At 35.9% G+C, this 19377-nt stretch overlaps 2 protein-coding genes across 2 annotated transcripts; both read right to left on the bottom strand.

Annotated features, from left to right (window-relative positions):
• Nucleotides 1-5645: 5645 nt before the first annotated feature.
• On the bottom strand, nt 5646-7393 carry LOC113338228 (protein DMR6-LIKE OXYGENASE 2-like). The gene is made up of 3 exons (XM_026583684.1): nt 6974-7393; nt 6614-6861; nt 5646-6523 (listed from the first exon to the last, which is right to left on the bottom strand). Exons 1-3 carry the CDS (start codon nt 7241-7243, stop codon nt 5923-5925), a joined length of 1119 nt encoding a protein of 372 aa, XP_026439469.1. The 5' UTR covers nt 7244-7393; the 3' UTR covers nt 5646-5922.
• A 721-nt stretch (nt 7394-8114) lies between these two features.
• LOC113338302 (protein DMR6-LIKE OXYGENASE 2-like) lies at nt 8115-9940 on the bottom strand. The gene is made up of 4 exons (XM_026583746.1): nt 9579-9940; nt 9235-9482; nt 8769-9135; nt 8115-8665 (listed from the first exon to the last, which is right to left on the bottom strand). Exons 1-4 carry the CDS (start codon nt 9855-9857, stop codon nt 8423-8425), a joined length of 1137 nt encoding a protein of 378 aa, XP_026439531.1. The 5' UTR covers nt 9858-9940; the 3' UTR covers nt 8115-8422.
• Between the last annotated feature and the right edge of the window lie 9437 nt (nt 9941-19377).

The raw sequence follows: 19377 nt of genomic DNA, 5'->3' as shown, positions 1-19377 counted from the left end.
CCCAGCATGTGATTCTAGTTCCTCATTATTATAAAGAAAACTAAATAGAAGAAATAAAAGAAAATTGTGAAACTAGCTACCGGCTCACCGGCTCTCCAATAACCCCCTTGTTTCCTGTTCTCGACTCTTCTTGGAATCCTAGGTTTAGCCGATTTTCTTGGAAGAGCCCATTTTATTCATTTACCTACAAAAACACAATAAATACCAAAATAAGCACCAACAATATATATTTTGGGTAGTAAATATGTAAGAATTAATCGCTCATCAGAGACTTGAACTCATCTATCACTCAAAAACAGTCAATTATATCTCCTACTCTTGAGACAAAAGTCGTATAATCATATATATTTTTATTATACAAATTTGCTATTTCGAGCCGAGTTATCTAGCGTATCTAATTCTCGAAATATGTGTTGGTAAGCTTTCGCTTTAGCTAAGTGCATCTTTACTCGTGACGAAAGTCATGTTGATATTTCAATCTCTTCAAAATTGCTTTGATGAAAAATAGTTTGTGAATAAAAACTATATAACATCCTCTAAGAATGTTTGAAAGATTGAAATGAGAGTTTAGATTATGTAACCATCTTCGAATATAAGCATATATAGTGTGTTCACACATTAGTGTGTAAATCCATAAACTGGAAACAAAGTGTGTGGGCATATATGTGCATACGGAATTGGTGAAGGAGACAGGTTATGTACGCGTACCCGTACGCGTACTGGCAAAATTTCACGTCCGTTAATTTCTACTGAGTTTGGGTTTTGCAAACTCTTAACTAGACACCTTAAGTACGCGTACCCGTATGCGTATTGGCAGACACTTTTCACCCCAAAATTTCTGTTGAGTTTGGAAACTAAAACCAACTCAAGTCGGTTGCTTAAGTACGCATACTTAAGCTGGTTACTTTATCAAATTGGTTAGTTCATGAACACAATCAATTAAATAATAAGGAATGCAATCTTTGCAAACCGTGGCTATATTTTTCATGAACCGATTTAAGTGAATCAAATCAATTTTGTTTCAATTGTGTCTATTATAAAGATCTAAGAAATTGAAGAAACTCTCTAACTAGTTCTTTTGAAGTTATTTTATCTAGTTACCGTGAAGATGAATATGGTTAATATGGAAGTGATCATATGGCTAACCATTTGGTTAACTATTGTTGAACCAACTAAGTGTACACGTTTAGGTACGATTACTCAAACCTAAATGAAATACATTTCATTTGTGTATGGCAAGCTAAGATTCGATCTAACGGTTGAAAGATATTATCTTGATTCAAATCAAGGTTTTCATCTAGCGATGAATATTGAATGATTTGTTACTAAGCTAACATTGATTGCAAACTCTGATTTGAAATATTTATAAAGGAGAACTCTAACAACTGGGAAAACTAATTCCCGCACCTCCTGTATAATACTAGTTGTGTTAGCTAGAGTCGATTCTCCTTTAACCTTAGGTTTCTTCCCGAGACCATGTAGGTTAACGAATTATGAAGCCAGACCCAACTATTTTCTTTGTAGTTGCGTGATCTGATCTTGCCGTTTGTATCGTAGTAGTACAATCGTAAGATTGGATTGAGATTGATATCTCCCATATGCAAGATAAAAGAAGTCACAAACATCTTTGTCTCATCGTTTTTGATTCCGCAATATCTTGTTTCGCTAGTCGATTAAGATTATTGTGAGGTGATTGATGATTTTTGGCTGTTCTTCGGGAAAATAAGTCCGGTTTACCGGTTGGTTCCTGTTCACCTTGATTTTATCAATAGACGAAACAAACTCGTAGGTATTTCTGTGGGAGACAGATTTATCTATCATCGTAGACTTTTCTATGTGATACAGATTTTTTTATTCAAGCCTTCGATTTTTGATGTCGTAGAAACTCTTGGTTTTGGGTGAGATCAGCTAAGGGAATCAAGTGCGTAGCATCCTGCTGGGATCCGAGACATAAAAAACGTAACTGTATCTTGAATCATGTGAGATTGATTATGGTTCAACTACAGTCCAGACCAGAGTTAGTTTGTAGTAGTCTAGTGTCTGTAGCGGCTTAATACAGTATGGTATTCAATCTGGACTAGGTCCCAGGGTTTTTATGCATTTGCGGTTTCCTCGTTAACAAAATTTCTGGTGTCTGTGTTATTTTTTTCCGCATTATATTTTGTTATATAATTGAAATATCACAGGTTATGCGTTGTATCGCTCAATTGTGAAATCGAACCTTTGGATGTTGATTGAAATTGATTGATCCTTGGATATTGGTCTTTGGTACCATCCAAGTTTATATCTCTTATATTCAATCGGGCTCACAGATCTCTATTTGCTGATTGCAGATTGAATTAGAGATTGAGATATTTAACTCCTTGATATATCTTTCTTAAGATTGAATCTAGCTGTCTAGCTGATTCTCTTGAAAGTATATTGGAGTTAGTCCATACAGATTGCTAATCGAAATATTGGGTGAAATTGTTAGACCCCCGCTTTTTCAAAGTCTACCACAAAGAAGCAAATTTATCCAGTAAAATGGAAGAAAGTTTGCATTCCGAAAACAAATGGAGGTGTAGGGATTTAGAGACACATAAGTATAAACAAAGCTCTTATGAAAAAATGGTGATCAGGATTTAATTTTGAACTTGAATCCCTTTGGATAAAATTAGTTGCTGCCAAACACGGAACGTCGAACCGCAGTAGAGAAACAAAATCTCCTAAACGCAGTTATGGGGCAGGTGTTTGGAAGAAAAATTATAACAATCTGCAACTTTATAAACAAGTTGCAACTATTAAGATGGGAGATGGGGCCACCACTTGTTTCTGGGAAGAAAAATGGCCTGAGAATAACACGTTAAAGGAGACTTACCAAACTCATATGCCAAATCTACAACCAGGGGAAAGACACTAACAGAGAGCGTTGAGTTCAGCAACAACTCCACCAACTTGAAGCTTCGTATACAAAGAAGGCTCACCAGCGTTCAGATCAACGAAGCAATCGACCTTATCACCAAATTGTAACCCATTAAGGTGTGCACTGAAACTGATACTAAAAATTGGACCCTCACAAAATCAGGTGAATTTTCTGTTCAATCTTGATATTCTATAAGCTTCCCTATTTGTCAAAAATCCTAGGATTTGGTGTCCAAAATGGCCTTATAAAATAGTCTTCTTTTTATGGCTAGTCTTACACAAAAGACTGCCGACCCTCAGCTTGTTAAGAAATCGGGGGCTAGATGTCCAAGATGTTTGCTGTTTATCTGCTAAAAATATTGAGACCAATGTGGTAAAAGGCGAGCGCTTTTGGCGCTTAAGCGTTAGAGGCCCACTAAATGCAGGACAAACGCCTAGCAAAAAAAGGCGCCAAGACGAGGTGACATGACCAATTTTTTTACTTTTTCTGGGCGGCTAGGGAGCTCAGGGAACGCTTAAGCGCTAGGAGAGGCCAGGCGATGGGCTTGGCACCTCGCCTCGCCCAACACCTTTTACAACATAGAGTGAGACTACTTCCCATCTTACTTTCGACTGTAACTACACTGATCGAATTTGACAACATTTTCCTAATAATTGGGGACTAATTAGAGGATGCCTAACTGATTCGATTTTATCCTCAAGAGGTGGAAAAGAAGTTCTCTATCTGCCGAGGGAAAACATCTATGGGATAGAATTACGGCAGCTATAGCTTAGACAACACGAAAAGCTCGCAATGATGTTGCTTTCAACAACAAAGCGGCTACTGTAGAGAAATCCATTATTCAAGTCAAGTTGCAAGCTTTCTATTGGTGTATCAATGAAAAAATTGTGCAGGGTTTAAGTTGGATCAAATTGCTGTAAATTGGGATAACATTTTAGTTTTCTTTAACTGTTTTCATTTGGGGTTTCATGTTTGGGTTTTGTCGCCTCTGGTTTTGGGGTCTTTGGAGTTCCTTTTGGTCTCCTTTCCTTGTCATCGTTAGCGGTTTCAGATGGCTTTCCCTAATTGATATATTTTGCCGATTAAAAAGAAAAGAAAAAACATGCACGTTCCAACCGAGTGTTCAAAATATCTCATGCATGGCAGCATCGCACATTATCATGTTTTTAGTCTTTCGAAATCATTAGTGTTTCAATTTCTTTTATCAAATAAAAGACTTTCATTGAGTGGTAGACAGAACGAAAAACCATGAGGAGACACCATTTTGGTTTTAAAATTAAAAGGTGGGTGCTGAATTTAGAAAACACGAATGATCTTTGATCCGTGATTTAACCAACTTCAACCCTAATTCGTACAACTTTTCATTAGAAACATAAACTAAGGTTTACTTCGCCAATATATCTTCTATGTGTCTACGTGACTCCTCCCTCCACTATCAAAACACACAATCATCTGTCTCTATCTTTCTCCTTGTAATGTAAACAGCTCACTACCACCTACTCTGAGTCTGGATTGATAAATTATTTAACTCGAAACCACGTCCTAAAAGAGTTTCTATGGAAAAAGTAAGAGTTCATTTTTCTTCGGTGTAACTATCCTTCTGTGCGGTGGATTCCTATCTTCGTCCCCATAAAAGAAGTTGAAGGTTTGGAACCTTGCAATAGCAGCTACTATTGCTAGTTATGAAGGAAGATTAATACGATGCAAGGAAAACAAAAACACTAAGCAAACCATCAAGAACACTACCAAAACCACACACAGGCCGATATCTTTTTTTGTTGGGTCTTATGGTGTTCAGCTGGAACCGTGCATGGTGCCGTTAGTGGGTGGGTCCAGGGACCCATCACATAATGAATCTCAAGCAGTCCGATGCATGGAGTAATGTTAACATATTCCTTCTGGTCGACGGCAGCAGTTATAAAATTGCCAAGTCTCAATCATTGCACTAGAAAAATTTAAAATAAATAAAAAAATAAAAAAGATGGTGTTAAGTTGTATCGGAAAAACCCTGACCGGAGAAATAAATAAAACATTAAAAAGATGGTCTTCATTAACTTGATACTCCTTTCATTTCTTAGATTTTAGTTTATGTTTAGGCAAAAACAAAGAAGTAATAGTAACATTTTCGAAAGAATATGTATTTTTTATTTTTATAAACCAACAACATTAGGTTAGGTGCCCCACTCAGCATTTCCCAAAAAAAAACGCCCATTTTTCCTGATGGTGTATATTATGTTGGTGTTGTTTAGAAGGACGGTTCGTGTAGAATGATATATACATATATAAAGTTGATTGCAAAGGCAAATCAAACACAAAAGAGCAATGTAATTGTCAATTTTGAATACCCAAAAAGTTTGAGAGAACCACAACAGAAATATCTTCTTCTTTTGTTCTTTTCGCCATTAAAACACTCGGAGTCAGAAAAAAAAATACCCAAAAAGTTCAACATTACTAATGATGTGAACCAGTTTAGTAGGAGGGTGCCAATTTGCATATAGAATAAGCTAGGAATGACTTTGTTTTATATGAAAATCTAAACACTTTGTTTTATATGAAAATCTATACGCTTCAAGTAAAATGGTATATCCTATTAGTAGTCATTAAAAAGTTGAATGATAATTTTGTTCACCAGAATGCTATATGAAAAGTAATTCTGTATCCCAAGTTTGGTATACAGAAACAAATTTTAAAAGTAAAATATATTGTTTTACTAATTATAAGTTAACTTTATTACCCATAGAAATCAATCCGAAATTGTATACCCGAATTAACTATTGATTTTTGTTACTTCTGACAATGTAAAAGCAAAAATGATATTAGATCTTTTACCTACATGAGAAAAGACAGTACCTTGCATTATAATAACCCCACAGCACCCTCTAATAGAAAGTTCTAATGTCACATTGATGATTCACCAGTGATGACAACAATATTGAATTGAGTAGTACAAACACCATAAAGTACTTACTATACCTGAATTATAAGCTTATAACTCGACATTAAAATAAAATAAAAAAAGGTCAACACTTTCTTGAATCAAGAAAGTTTTTCTCTTTCAGTTCAGAAGAAGAGAGAAAATCAAGAAAGGTAGCAAAATCTGTGTCCAAATAGCGCCTTGGATTCTTTTCATTGATAAGTTCTGGTGATGGTCTCACCATATTTATGAATGGCATACTATGCAGTGAAGCTACTGATGTTCTTGACTTGTTTGAATTCACTATTGCCCTGTGCAATACACTCTTGTACCTTCCATTGCTGAATATCTCAAGATGATCACCAACATTGACAACGAAAGAATTAGGAATTGGTTCTACGGTTACCCATTGTCCATCATGTTGTATTTGTAGTCCTTCAACTTCATCTTGAAGGAGAAGAGTTAGAAACCCGAAATCTGAATGTGGTGGCATACCCAGTGTTAGCTCCGGTTGAGGACAAGATGGGTAATAATTGATAACCATAACATGGCTTCCGTTTTCAAATTCTTTTGTAACAAAATCGTTAACTATATCATCGTTGTCATTCCTCTTGGTCTTAGGAACTATTCCTAGGCTCTCTGTAATGGCTTCCATGATCTTGAGAAACAAGAACTTGTTCTCTTTGGCATACTCACATATGGAATCCCTGTTAAAAATTAGCAAAATGAATTAGTTAGCATTTAGATGTTTATCGGAAATTAGTATTAAACTTTGATTATTCAAGTTATTAACATACCTGAAATCCGAAGGAGAAGTAGGCCAATGAGGAAGAGAATCTTCAATGGAATGACAAACAAGTTTTAAGAAATCTCTCCAACAAAAAATACTATCTGTACTTTGATTAAAACTAGTTCCATAACGAACTGGTGCTCGAACATCAGTCATCATGAACTTTGATCTCTCTTCCATAGGCTGTTGGAAAAATCGTCGACTCACATAGATCATATTTCCAATAATATCACTAGATATGCCATGGTTTATAAACTGAAACATAAAGATAATCAAACTAATTAATACTTAACCCAAACTTAAGAAGTTAAGTAATTAAAATTAAGTTACCAAGTTATTAATGAATTAGAGATAAGTTAGGTTGTACCTGAAAAAACCCATAATCCTCACAAGCTTTGGCAAGAGAGTCAAGAACTTGGAGCCGATTAGGACCTTGTAATTCAGAAAAATCAATGATAGGCAGTTTAAGGTTTAAACCAGATAATCCTGCTTGATCTTCTTCATTGTTTCTTTCAGGGGGAGGAAATATGTATCTTTTAGGAACGTTAGCGATTCCAGTCTCACATAAATGTTTAACTCCTTTGTTACGTATGATGCTTTCTGAGGATGAACTGCTATCTGCATTTTTCTTTTCCATAACTTCACACCCAATATGAACTGGTAAGTAGGTTTAAGTTAAGTTAGAGATCACAGAGAAATGGAATGAAAAGGGATGGAATGAAAAAGGATGGGATTCAATGATGTATTTATAGGGCAATGGTTGATGACGGAAAGGTCAAGGATAACTACAAACATATACACATAAAATGAACACTTAATTAGCTAGCTTACGGTTTTATACGCATGAAAAGTAGTACTACGTAACGTACAACTAGTTCCAGTATAACGACACGGGCTGACTTTTTGCAAATTTTCCCTGTCACTTGAGTATTGTAGCAGTTGCGATCCCTTCCAGAAATTTCTTTTCATTTGTAAATTTCAATACTTGTAGAGAAACTTCTTTTTGATTGTTACCCGTGTCTCCAAATTCTACGTATATGGTCTCCATATTTTGAAATAGATTTGCTGTGGACTTTTATTGTTTGTATGTCTTAGTCATATCGACTGAGTTTGTATACAACCAACACTAATACAATGTATTGGGCATATAATCAAATGTAACGCGTACAAGAATGGTCCTTAATTTCACTTTGTATACCATTATTTTTATTGGTACTGTATATTTATATATCCCATTTACATCGAACTCAATATTCTACTCCGTACTATATATGTTGTCAGGAAATTGTCTGCGTAACTTGCAGGGGTTGGTACTGCGGGGAATGTTTCAAAACCCATTCATAGTTTGGTACAGAGGTTTGCCATTTAGCCACAAGTTAGTTTGATTTGTTCACCCCACGGGCCATTTCAATCTCCTCAAGGCTACAGGAAGTTCTCAATGGCTGTTGCATATAAGTTTCGTGGATTAGCTGCTGGATTAACTCCGATCACTATAATTACGTGCAACTCACAAACGGAAAAGGTTATAGTGATTACCAAGGAAAAAATCACCATTGAAGAAAGTTATATAGTAAATTGGAAACTATGTTTCAATATGATAGTTGTCCACCTAAATAGAATTTGATGCACGAGAAATGGAAATGAAATAGAAAGGTTCTCAGTAGAACCCTACACACAAGGGCCACAAGTACTCTGGAACGGAAAGGCTGATGTCACTGTGATGATGCTGAAAGACGAAAACACAAACCCATAATAAATACTCAATTCTTCAAAGATTTTGTTTTGACTTGCCATGGTCTTACTTTTCTCCCAAAGATCAGCACTTTCTTGAATCAAGAAAATCTTTCTCTTTAAGTTCACAATTAGAGATAAAATTGAAAAACGTAGCAAAGTCTGTGTCCAAATAACGCCTTGGATTCTCTTCATTGATGAGTGTTGGTGATGGTCTCACCATATTCTTGACTGGCATACTATGCAACGAAGCAACCGATGTTCTTGATCTGTTTGAATTCACTATTGCTCTATGTAATACACTCTTGTATCTTCCATTGCTGAATATCTGTTTACATACAAAAAAAGAAAAAGAGAGTCAATAATGATATAATTAAAGACAACAGTTTCATGCAAAAATGATGATGGTTTCATGAAAACTATTAACTAACCTCAAGATGGTCACCAACATTGACAACGAAAGAATTTGGGATTGGTTCGACGGTTAGCCATTGTCCTTCATGTTGTATTTGAAGTCCTTCGACTTCGTCTTGGAGTAGAAGAGTAAGAAACCCGTAATCGGAATGTGGTGGTATACCAAGTGTTAGCTCCGGTTGTGGACAAGATGGGTAATGGTTGATAACCATAAGATGGCTTCCGTTTCCGAATTCTTGTGAAACAAAATCCTTCAAGGCTTCGTCATTTTCGTTGCTGTTATCTTCTGTGCTTTTACAAATTATACCAAGGCTCTCTATAATGGCTTCCATGATCTTGAAAAACAAGAATTTGTTCTGCTTGGCGTACTCAAATATCGAATCACTGATTAACGAAAGATTTAGTTAGCATTCAACTTTGTAATAATGAGTAGATATAATAATACAGTTAAACATGGGATACTGAAATAATTAATTAACAAACCTAAAATCTGAAGGAGAAGTAGGCCAATGAGGTAGAGAATCTTCCATGGCATGACAATTAAGTTTCAAGAAATCCCTCCAACAAAATACGCTATCTTTGGTTTGATTAAAACTAGTTCCATAACGGACCAGTGCTTGAAGATCAGTCGACATATACTTTGATCTCTCTTCCATGGGCTGTTGGAAAAATCGTCGACTTACATCAATGGTATTGTCAATAGTATCATCAGAAATGCCGTGGTTTATAACCTGAAACACAAAGAGAGTCAAACTCATTAATACTTAAACCCAAAATAGAACTTTCATATATAATGAATCAGATAGTTAGTCGTAGTCGAGTAGTACCTGAAAAAACCCATAATTCTCAAGAGCTTTCGAAAGAGAATGAAGTACATTGTGCCGATTAGGACCTTGCAGTTCAGCAAAGTCGATAACAGGCAACTTAAGGCTTAACACTACTTCATTTTCATTGTTTCTTTGAGAAGCAGGAAATATGTATTTCTTAGGGACATTATCAATTCCAGTTTCACATAAATGCTTAACCCCTTTGTTATATTTCTTGATACTTTCGGAAGACGGGATATCATCATCTTTTGGTTTTGTCTCCATGACAGTACAACCCATTCTTAAAATTTCCAAAAGAGATTGAGACAGAAATGAATGGAGAAGATGTGACTAAAGGAGAATGTTGGTGTTTGGGAATTAAATGTAGCAGTACTAGAAGATACTGATGATGAATGAAAATAAAGTGAAATGTTGATGTATTTATAGCGGGAAAATGTTGCGGTGGAGGGGTGGGGACAAACAATAACAGAAATTTCAGTTAATTTTCATAGAATATTTTTTCTCGTATGACCAGTTTACGGAAAAGAAAAGTACAACGAAGACTAGTTCTTCTAGTAAGAAGAATAACGACACAGGCTGACTTGTTGAGGTTGTCCTATCTTTTCTGTATCTGTCCTTTTTATGTCCTTTTTATAGTACTAGTGGGCTTGTGGGTGTGTAGTGTGGAGTTGTGGACGAGGTCTCCTAAATTTAGGAGGAGATTTGGCGCTGTTTTTTTTTCCTCTCTCGTATTCTGATTCAGTGAGTGTGTCAACTGTTTACGTACCGAGTCTTGGTCAGATTGACTGAGTTTGTATACCATGAACATCGAACCGTGTACGATGAGTTTGTCAACGCGGTGATAAGAAACGGTCTGTAAAATATCTGGTATACCCGTTATTTTGAACCTTTCTTTCGTGTGTACGGAGCCAAAACATTTTGTGAGAAATGATGAAGTTGTCTCCCTAACTCTTTCAGAGTTTGGTTCTTGGTAAGGGGGATGAGATGACCGAGTACCGAAGTTACTAAAATGATATAGGATGATCTGAAATGATGCCATTACATAAGGTCAACTGGTCAAGGGTCCTTAAAGCATCATAAATACCTGTTATTTTGATTTCATATTTTGAATCTTTCTTTCATGTATACTGAGCCAAACATTTTGTGGAAATGAAGAAATTATCTCGCTACCTCTTTTAGAGATTATTTCTTGGTATATAAATGACCGAGAACGTAGGTTGTTACGATCCCATGACATAAGTTTTTTTTTTTTTTTTTTGTTTGCAAGGATTTTATGTTACAGCCGTTGTACCAAAGACCCCTGACCTTATGTCATGGGATAGCAATCTAAAACTTGCTACTGTGATTTAGAAACCTACTCGGCCACCAAGAAGTTCCTTCATCACCTAAATTTTGTCCGGTGAGTCGTGACAATAAAAGAAGAAGGAAATATGACCTAAATTCTACTATATGACCCGAATTTTGCTACGTTGATCCAAAATCTATCTTATGTCTAAATTTACTCCTTCCGTTCTTTTCTAATATGCTGGTTTCTATAAATAAATGTTTCAAAAAAATAGGCTGGTTTCCTAATTGGGAAAGTTAAATGTTACTTTAATTTTTTGGGACCACTTTTTTCTTAACTTCTTTTGATGAGAAGTGTCATGTGACCATTTCACTTTACTTCTTTTACTGACAAGTGTCATGGGAACCATTTCACTTCACTTCTTTTATTAACAAGTGTCATGAGGACCATTTTCAATAATTAATTCTCTTAATTTCCTTAAATTTCTCTAAAAACAAAACCAGTCTATTAAAAAGAAACGGAGCGAATATTTTGTTATTTAGCTTTTGCATAATAGTAACACCTAAGAAATTGCTACTTTGATCTTAAATATGTAAGTTTTTAAAGAACTCTACTAAATTAATGACCCACGATAACATAAAATTTACTTCGTGACCCAAATCTTCTTAACTCTTGAATAATACCTCGATGGTGAAATAATACATTTGAACTTTTTTGGTCGTCCACAAATTTACCTCATGACTTTGAATCTGCATCTTAATTTAAAATTGCTTAATGAATTCACCAAAGTCATATCTTTAACAAGACATTATAATCCAAAATCAATATCCTTCAAAAATATTACTCGATGATCCAAAATTTTCCATGTGAGTCGGATGTGACCATAAGTTTTCCTTTTGACTGAATTCTACACCTCGAGTTCTCCACTCCAAATTGTGCAGTGATCCTAAGTTTGAATATTTGACCTAAAATACGTCTCTTCGCCTAAATTTTACACTTCAATACAAAAACTGCTATTGTGATCCAACTCTGCTCCAGCCACTAAGACTCTCAAGGCTCAATATTTTGCACAACGGATTTTGTTACTATTATGTCCCAAAATATACCGCATGACCTTGCATCATCCATTGTAAACCAAAATTTTTGCCCCTATAATGCAAAAACTCTTTTTTTTTTTGTTTGGTAAAAAGAGATTATATTAAGAAGAGAGGCACGCAAGCCACAAAGTACAATTGCAAACAGCATGGAAGTCACCAAGCAAGGGAAACGAAAACAAAACCCAAAACAAGAAAACCCACACTAAGTAGGTTTGAACAACAAACATTGCATTCCATTTCCATGGATAAAAAGTTACAAGTCAAAATTTGTCATCATGGTCCAAAATATGCCTTGTGACTATATATTTGAAAGATTTACTAGTCCATTTTCACTTTTTCAATTTAACCTATTTTTATAGGCAAAATTGAAAAAAAAAATCGAAGTATCATTTTTCGGGTTAGAAGTAATAGTAGATTTATGCAATAAATGAATCAGACTAGTCTGATTTGTACTATTGACTTCCATGAATGGCTAAACACATGGTTTGAAAAACATAATAGAAATGGGGGAGCTATGGATTGGCTTGCAGTATTGTTTGTTGGCATGTTTAATTTGGAAAGCAAGATGTGACTTTGTTTTTAGAAAACTGAAGCAAAATAGTGTGCAAACTGCTTGGATGATAGTCAAGTTTATGAATAGCTTCATGAATACAAATGCAACTGATTATCACATTATGCAAACACTTTATTATAATCCAATGAATGTTGAGAACTTGAAATCACTTATGAAGAACCTGATATTGATAAGGTGCACATAGCTGTCAGAATTAATGTTGCTATAACTATGTTTGAGCCAATTACTAGCTCTTGGTCTGACTCTTAATGATTACGCAGGGATCACAAAAGAAGCAAGAGGATACAATGCAGATTGTAGAACCAGAGAAGAGCTGGAATTGAGAGAGGCTGAAACTGCTTTTCAATGGGCAACATAATAGAATGGACACAACATCATCTTTTAAAGTGATCCGGAACCTATCCTTTTACAAAAGATACAATATTAGTGAGGACTTTGATTTTAAAGCTTCAAACCGTATAAACTTCAAAGTCCACCAATTATTTTGAAAAGTAGATTTCAAATAATAGAGGCAGCTCATATATACCTATTGTAATAGATTAGTTATGAACAACTCTTGGTCAGGTGAAAATCTTAGAGTTCTTTTACACAATCTTCAATTTCAATTGTGGAAAGCAAATGTAACCGACTCTATTGCTTACTACAACAGATTAGCTACAAACCACTTGAGGTTTAATGAAACCCTTAAAGGACCTTTGAGCAACCTTGAATTTCAAGCTTGTAATGTAAATGTAATTCACTCTAGTGCTCTCTATAAAGAGGAGTCAGAGATTCTCATCAATGAATGACGTTATTCCTCCTTTTCCCAAAAAAAAAGAAGAAGTCGGATTTGTACTTTGAGATTTTGATAACAAGAATTTAGATCTGTCAACTCATAGTCTTAATTTGAGCTTTGAAAATACATACAGCGGGGATGCCAACGATTACTGTTAATTCACGGTCATGTTCAATGAAAATGTGGCCTCGCTGTTGGGCGCTAATAACCATGTAGTACTTAAATGATTAAGTAATGAACTATTAGGCCGAAAACTTAAATGATTAAGGGCCATGATTAACTAATGAACTGTTAGACCGGAAAGGAAATGTATGTTTATTTTAGGAAATAAACTTTGACTTAAAAGAAGAACTATTCAAAGACTTAAAAGTGAACAAAGAGGTGATTCTTTCAGGGTTTATCATGAAGAGGTGATTTAAGGTTACGATTAATAAAAAAATTAAGTAAATCTATAAGTGACTTTGTCAATGAGATCCAGAGGTCAAGAGTCAAGATTCTCGAGAATATATGGGATACTCTAATGCCCGCAACTAGGCCCTTGTTAATGTGTATATATGACTGATAACATCCTGTTTTTTGTCAGGCAGCTCGACAGTATCATATTACATGTTGACATTTTTTAGTAAGATTTTTTTTTTATTTAGAATTGACTGAATCTGGTGAGCTAGAATTGACTGAAACTAACTCTGATGGATACTGAAGACATTGTCTTTGTGCACTTGGTGTGAACAAATCCCAAAAATATAACTTGAATTTTCTTCATGCATGTAAAAACTATCAAGGGGTCACAATTTTCTTCACGCATGGTCTTTTTTCAACATATACTGCCTGACCAAATAACTTGGTGCTAAGGCCAAATATGCAAGGGGTCACAATTTTTGTTCTATACATAGGTATGAAAATTCTGTATATTCTTTTTTTCTTCTGAAGTTTTCTTATGAATGAGACTGGCCCTGAATATTTTCATGCAGTATCTTTTTTCTTTCTGACAAACAAAATGAACTAGTATCAAATTCAATAAGGTTGCTTAAAGAGTAGACTTTTGGCAGGAACTCATGGAAGGAAATCAAATTTGTTATTCAGATTGAGACCAGGCCAGGTGTGGACGAATGACGATGAATGAACTCATGGAAGGAAATCAAATTGTTTCAATATTTACTAAAAGTTGGTTTTTATCTTGACTTTTTGGTAGCTAATTGTATTACTGCTACATGTATGATTGAGACATAAGATTATGCAAAAATGATCTGTAAGTTAACTAATTTATTTCATGAAAACCATTGTCCCGGCCGAAATCCAGGAGGCCTGGAGGGTCACCCCAAGATCAAGGATATGCATATTTCAATTATTTAGCTTACAGATCATATTTGCATAATCTTATGTCCCAATCATTTTTGTATACGTAGAAGATCAAATGGCCAATTCGTATCATCGACCCAGTACACTAGTAACAATGTCTAGCTACTAAACGAAGGATTCAAACAGAAAATTGAATTATGTCTAGAACTCTGCAGCATGTGTCTACTTTAGGAAAACTAAGCAGAGGGCAAATTGTCCAAATTTTCTCACATATTCTTATTCTCCCGATTGTGTAGAATAAGAAAATATGCCCTCTGCAGTTCCTCCAATATGCGTGAAAAAGTTCTTACTTCCGGCAGTTCATTATTCTTCCACCATAACTCTGCATATGCCACTGCCTCCTTTAGCCTTTTCACTTTACTAGGGCTGAAACGCTTAACAAAATCACCGGGCACTACTCGTAACATATGTTGAGAAACAAAAAACCACACTTTAGTTTTCCCCCGCAGCTTGTTTTTCTTACTTTCCTCCTCCACCTCCTGTTATGGATTCTCCATTTTATGGAGCTAGTCGCTCAATGCACTTGTGTTTGCCAATCGTCTATGATTTTTATCCGCAGCAGCAGATTGAGTTAATCATCGACATCTTTTCCCCCGAGATGAGTATTACCTGCTACAGATTTAACTTTATACTTCTTCCATCCATCTTTGATATTGACAACCGCAACACTCAATGTCCCTCCACCAAGATCAAATATCAATACATTCTGTTCATCTTCATCAGCGATTCTTGTTTCAACACAGTGTTGTTGTTGCTGCTGCTGTTGGTTTTCTCTTGATTTCATCTTCTTAAGCTATCCATAAGCAAGTGCAGTTGCTTAAGTTTCATTAGTTAAAGAACTTCGGCAATTGCGCTTACTAATGCATGGATTGTTTAAGGAAGTACCAAACAACAGCTAGCAACATTGTATCAATAGAAACTAGATACGCTCAGGAAGATCATGGGAATGTATTAACTGTCCGAGAAAATGATTTATTTAATAAATGGATTTTGGTCTTGGTGTGGTTTGATCTCATGACCTAAGGGTCTAAGGATACTCATTCATTTTTGAGTGAATGAAATGGAATCTTTAGTCCCACATTGTGGAAAACTAAAGAGGTGCTCCACTATATAATCATGTGCTCATGGATATGTTGTAAAACAATGTGGGTGGAGCGTTCGTGATGAAAAATACATGTTTTGACCCATGCCCATGCGCGTATACCATGCACCAAGTGGCGAATTCTTTTTAGGTCTACTTTTCTTCTTATTATTTTTTTTTGTGCGGCGTTTTACTTCCATCCCTGTTGCTGAGTTAAAGAGTTTTTTTTAGGTCTACTTTTCTTCTTATTATTTTTTTTGTGCGGCGTTTCACTTCCATCCCTGTTGCTGAGTAAAAGAGTGGGTAACTTGCGTTGTGATAACTCAAGTTATATCGGACAATGTTATGCTGAACACATCTTCGCACGTTGGGGTTTAGCATTACTTCAGAGTATACCTGCGAACTAATATGTTAAGGACAGCTTGTTGAACCTGTGATTCTGCCCTCATCAATTTGTTCGTGGTAGAGTTGTTTGATACGGTTCTTTATATTTATTGTTTGATACATCTGACGTTTCTTCTATTGTTGCAAGACACCAACATTAACATCCGATCACAGTAGAGAAAGTGCTCCGATTGTGAAAGACGGGAAGAAGAAGTATGAAGTTAAAGCAGTAACAAAAAAACAGACATGAACATACAAGAGTTCACGGCCGCAGAGTATTTCTCATACCTTTGCTGCTCCCAAAAATTTCGCATACCTTCCCTGCACCAAAATTTTGTCATAGCTTTGCGCCAAGATTACAAGATCATTCTCACCCTTAGAGGCCTACTTATACAGGTGAGGTGACATTCCTTGGGAAACACACCAAAAGAAAACCAAGTTGGATTAGGAAATTCTTTCCTACACAACTCCACCGACTTCCCTAAACGAGTACCAATCATCACCGCTAGTTCTGCAGTTGATCGTGATCGGATTTTGGCAGAATCTGCTGGAGACAACAATAGCCTAGGATGATCAAAAAGAAAGGGTAACGCCCACAAAGCTTCCCGAAGTGGTAAAGGGTTTTGACAATCAAAGAAAGGTAAGAGGATAAAACATAAAAATTGAACCAGAAGTTGCCATGGTGATGCACATTGCACAGTTGCCAAGCAACCATAGATGAAACTAGCTGTGTTGTATCAGAATTTTGAAGAGTGCGGGGATTGAAAGTACAAGGGGATAAAAGAATCGACAGTGTAAAAGCAAATAATGAAGAGGATGTACCAGGCCAGGGGTGAAAATGTACAAAAATAGTCTACGAAACCCAATTGACAAGGTTGTTCGCGAGTACCAAACACAAAAAAACAAAAATCGTTTCGTTGTTCTCTACTTGAGGAAGAATGGACTGGCGTAGCTTCAAAACGAGAAAAGATCTATATATCTTTAGAGTGTGTTTTTTCTTCTCTTTTTCTATCTTGGCGGGAGAAAGAATAAGACACCCCTAATAATACAGAGACATCTAGTGAGCGCTAGGGACAAAGGCAAGGAAGCCAAGCCTAATAAGTTAAGTTGATACACTGTGTTGCATATTTGTCCTTTCTTCTTCATACACTGCATAGTTATATGATAAACACAAGTCACAAATTCCACTGATCGTTTCTCTCCGCTTATTCTTCCTCACCTATGTGTCAGGATACCGCTATATATAGGCCATGTTGTAAGGAGGATCACCACTAGATCTGGATTACTGGCAAGGAGAAGAAAAGCATTTTCACAGGTTTTATTTATGGGCTATTCAGCAATACAAGCTTCTTATCTCTAAAATGGGGTGACAAGCTAGTAAGATGGAAGTGCTTAGGCCGGAAACCACATTAAGAAAAATTTACCAAACGCCTTTTGGGTCTTAATCTTACCGTTACCACAGTCTTGTTACAAATTTCTTTGGACGATCGTATGCCACTTCCCACCCCATACATGTGACGTTGGACTTTGAATGGTGTTCCCGATTTCAAATCGTTTGAATCGGTTATGCTGAGTTAACTCTGCAACTTGACTGATTCAATTACGAGTTCCGAACTAAAATGGTAATTAAACTTAAGGGCACAAAGAGAAACACTTTTCGACTTTTTAATGTTATCTGTAATATCATCACCCTTTGGTCTTCTTGATGAATCACTTTTAAAATGGCTTGATCATTAATTAAATGATGTTAATTGACCCTCAAATTTGGCTAAAAGAGACCCTTAAACATAATTAAAAAGGTCAACATCAGTGGACGAATAAACTTTTAGGACAATGCTCAAAAGCTGTCTAGCTTGCTAATCCTCTTTGACTCATAAGTGATTAATGCTTAAAGTTTGAACTAGTTTCGTGTCATCGATTCCTAGACTGAAATCATACTTTACTGTCATCCTTTTATACTTTCACAATAAAGGTTTTCTAAACAGTGATGCTACGTTTCACCGTGAATATCACCGCACTTCACGGCCCCTGGACCCATTGGAACTTGCAAAGAGTGGGTTATTTTTGTTATGAGTTGCGGCGATTTTTTGGGATTTTCTCTCGCATCACACTTGTAATATTTATTTCACTTGCTGCGGAAATTGACGGGGATTAACTCAGTAGGCCACTGGTCGAACTCCAGTTATTAGTTTCACCAAACAACTACTGCAAATTCGGTGGTGTTTTCGATTTCAAAGAGTGCCCCGTCTAGTACGACTTGATCGACAACTCAGTAACCATTGAAATTAATCGGCTGCTTAGAGATATTGTCCCCATTTTGCATTCACTTTCTGTTTCTTTTGCAAAGTTATGGGTTGCAGCACTTACACATGCATTCACCTCGTGAGCTGCTACAGGACGATGACGCATTTCCAGATGAACCTGTTGGACTTTGGAGGAGGCTAAAGAGTAAAGAGACCGTATAAATTAATGCACGTGAAAATTTGCATTATAATAAACTAATTTTCTCTAATCCCGCCCTGATATTACGAAAATTATGCACCTTCATGAGTAGTGGAAAGTGGAAAATCTCCCCAAATAGGGAAGCCTACTGTCTATGGATAACATTCAGGTCCAATTTAGTTGTTGACGGCTTTTCTGTGGGACTAGCTGGGTTTATAATGCACACAGCTCATTCATCATTTTCTATGTTTTGTATTGTTTTAAAACTAATTTTTAAATAATAAACAAATCAGTGATTCAAGTTTTTTGTTTTTCTCGAACTAATTAATCAATTGAAGCCCAACACTGTGGAACTGGAAGAAGGTCCAAAGTCGCATAAATGATGCTTTGGATCGATGAAAACATAAAATATTTGACCGCAGGCTGCTATGCCTATGTACAAGGGTAGTTATCTTTCTTCTGAATCCATTAGACCATGATTATGGAGAAATTAACTTTTCAACTGGCAAACTGGCTAATGCAGGATGAGATGCTGGTAAATACTTAGTCTCTTTTGATTAACTACTGTTGATTCTCTTTTATGTATTCTCTTTTGATTACCTACTGTTGATTCTCTTTTATGTATTCTCTTTTGATTACCTACCGTTAAATTGGTAATTCCCCATGGCAGCAGTCTGGTGAATACTTAGTCTCTTTTTTTCTTCTTTTTTTCTAGTCACACTTGCACATGGATTTTAAATGCACTCGGTGAGAGAAGAAAATAATACTATAAAGAGACCAAGTACGCTGCTATATTTATAAA

The sequence above is a fragment of the Papaver somniferum genome, unplaced genomic scaffold, assembly GCF_003573695.1.
Source record: "Papaver somniferum cultivar HN1 unplaced genomic scaffold, ASM357369v1 unplaced-scaffold_19, whole genome shotgun sequence".
Taxonomy (NCBI): domain Eukaryota; kingdom Viridiplantae; phylum Streptophyta; class Magnoliopsida; order Ranunculales; family Papaveraceae; genus Papaver; species Papaver somniferum.
The sequence above is the reverse complement of the archived record's forward strand: the minus strand, read 5'-3'. Positions and strand labels throughout refer to the sequence as shown.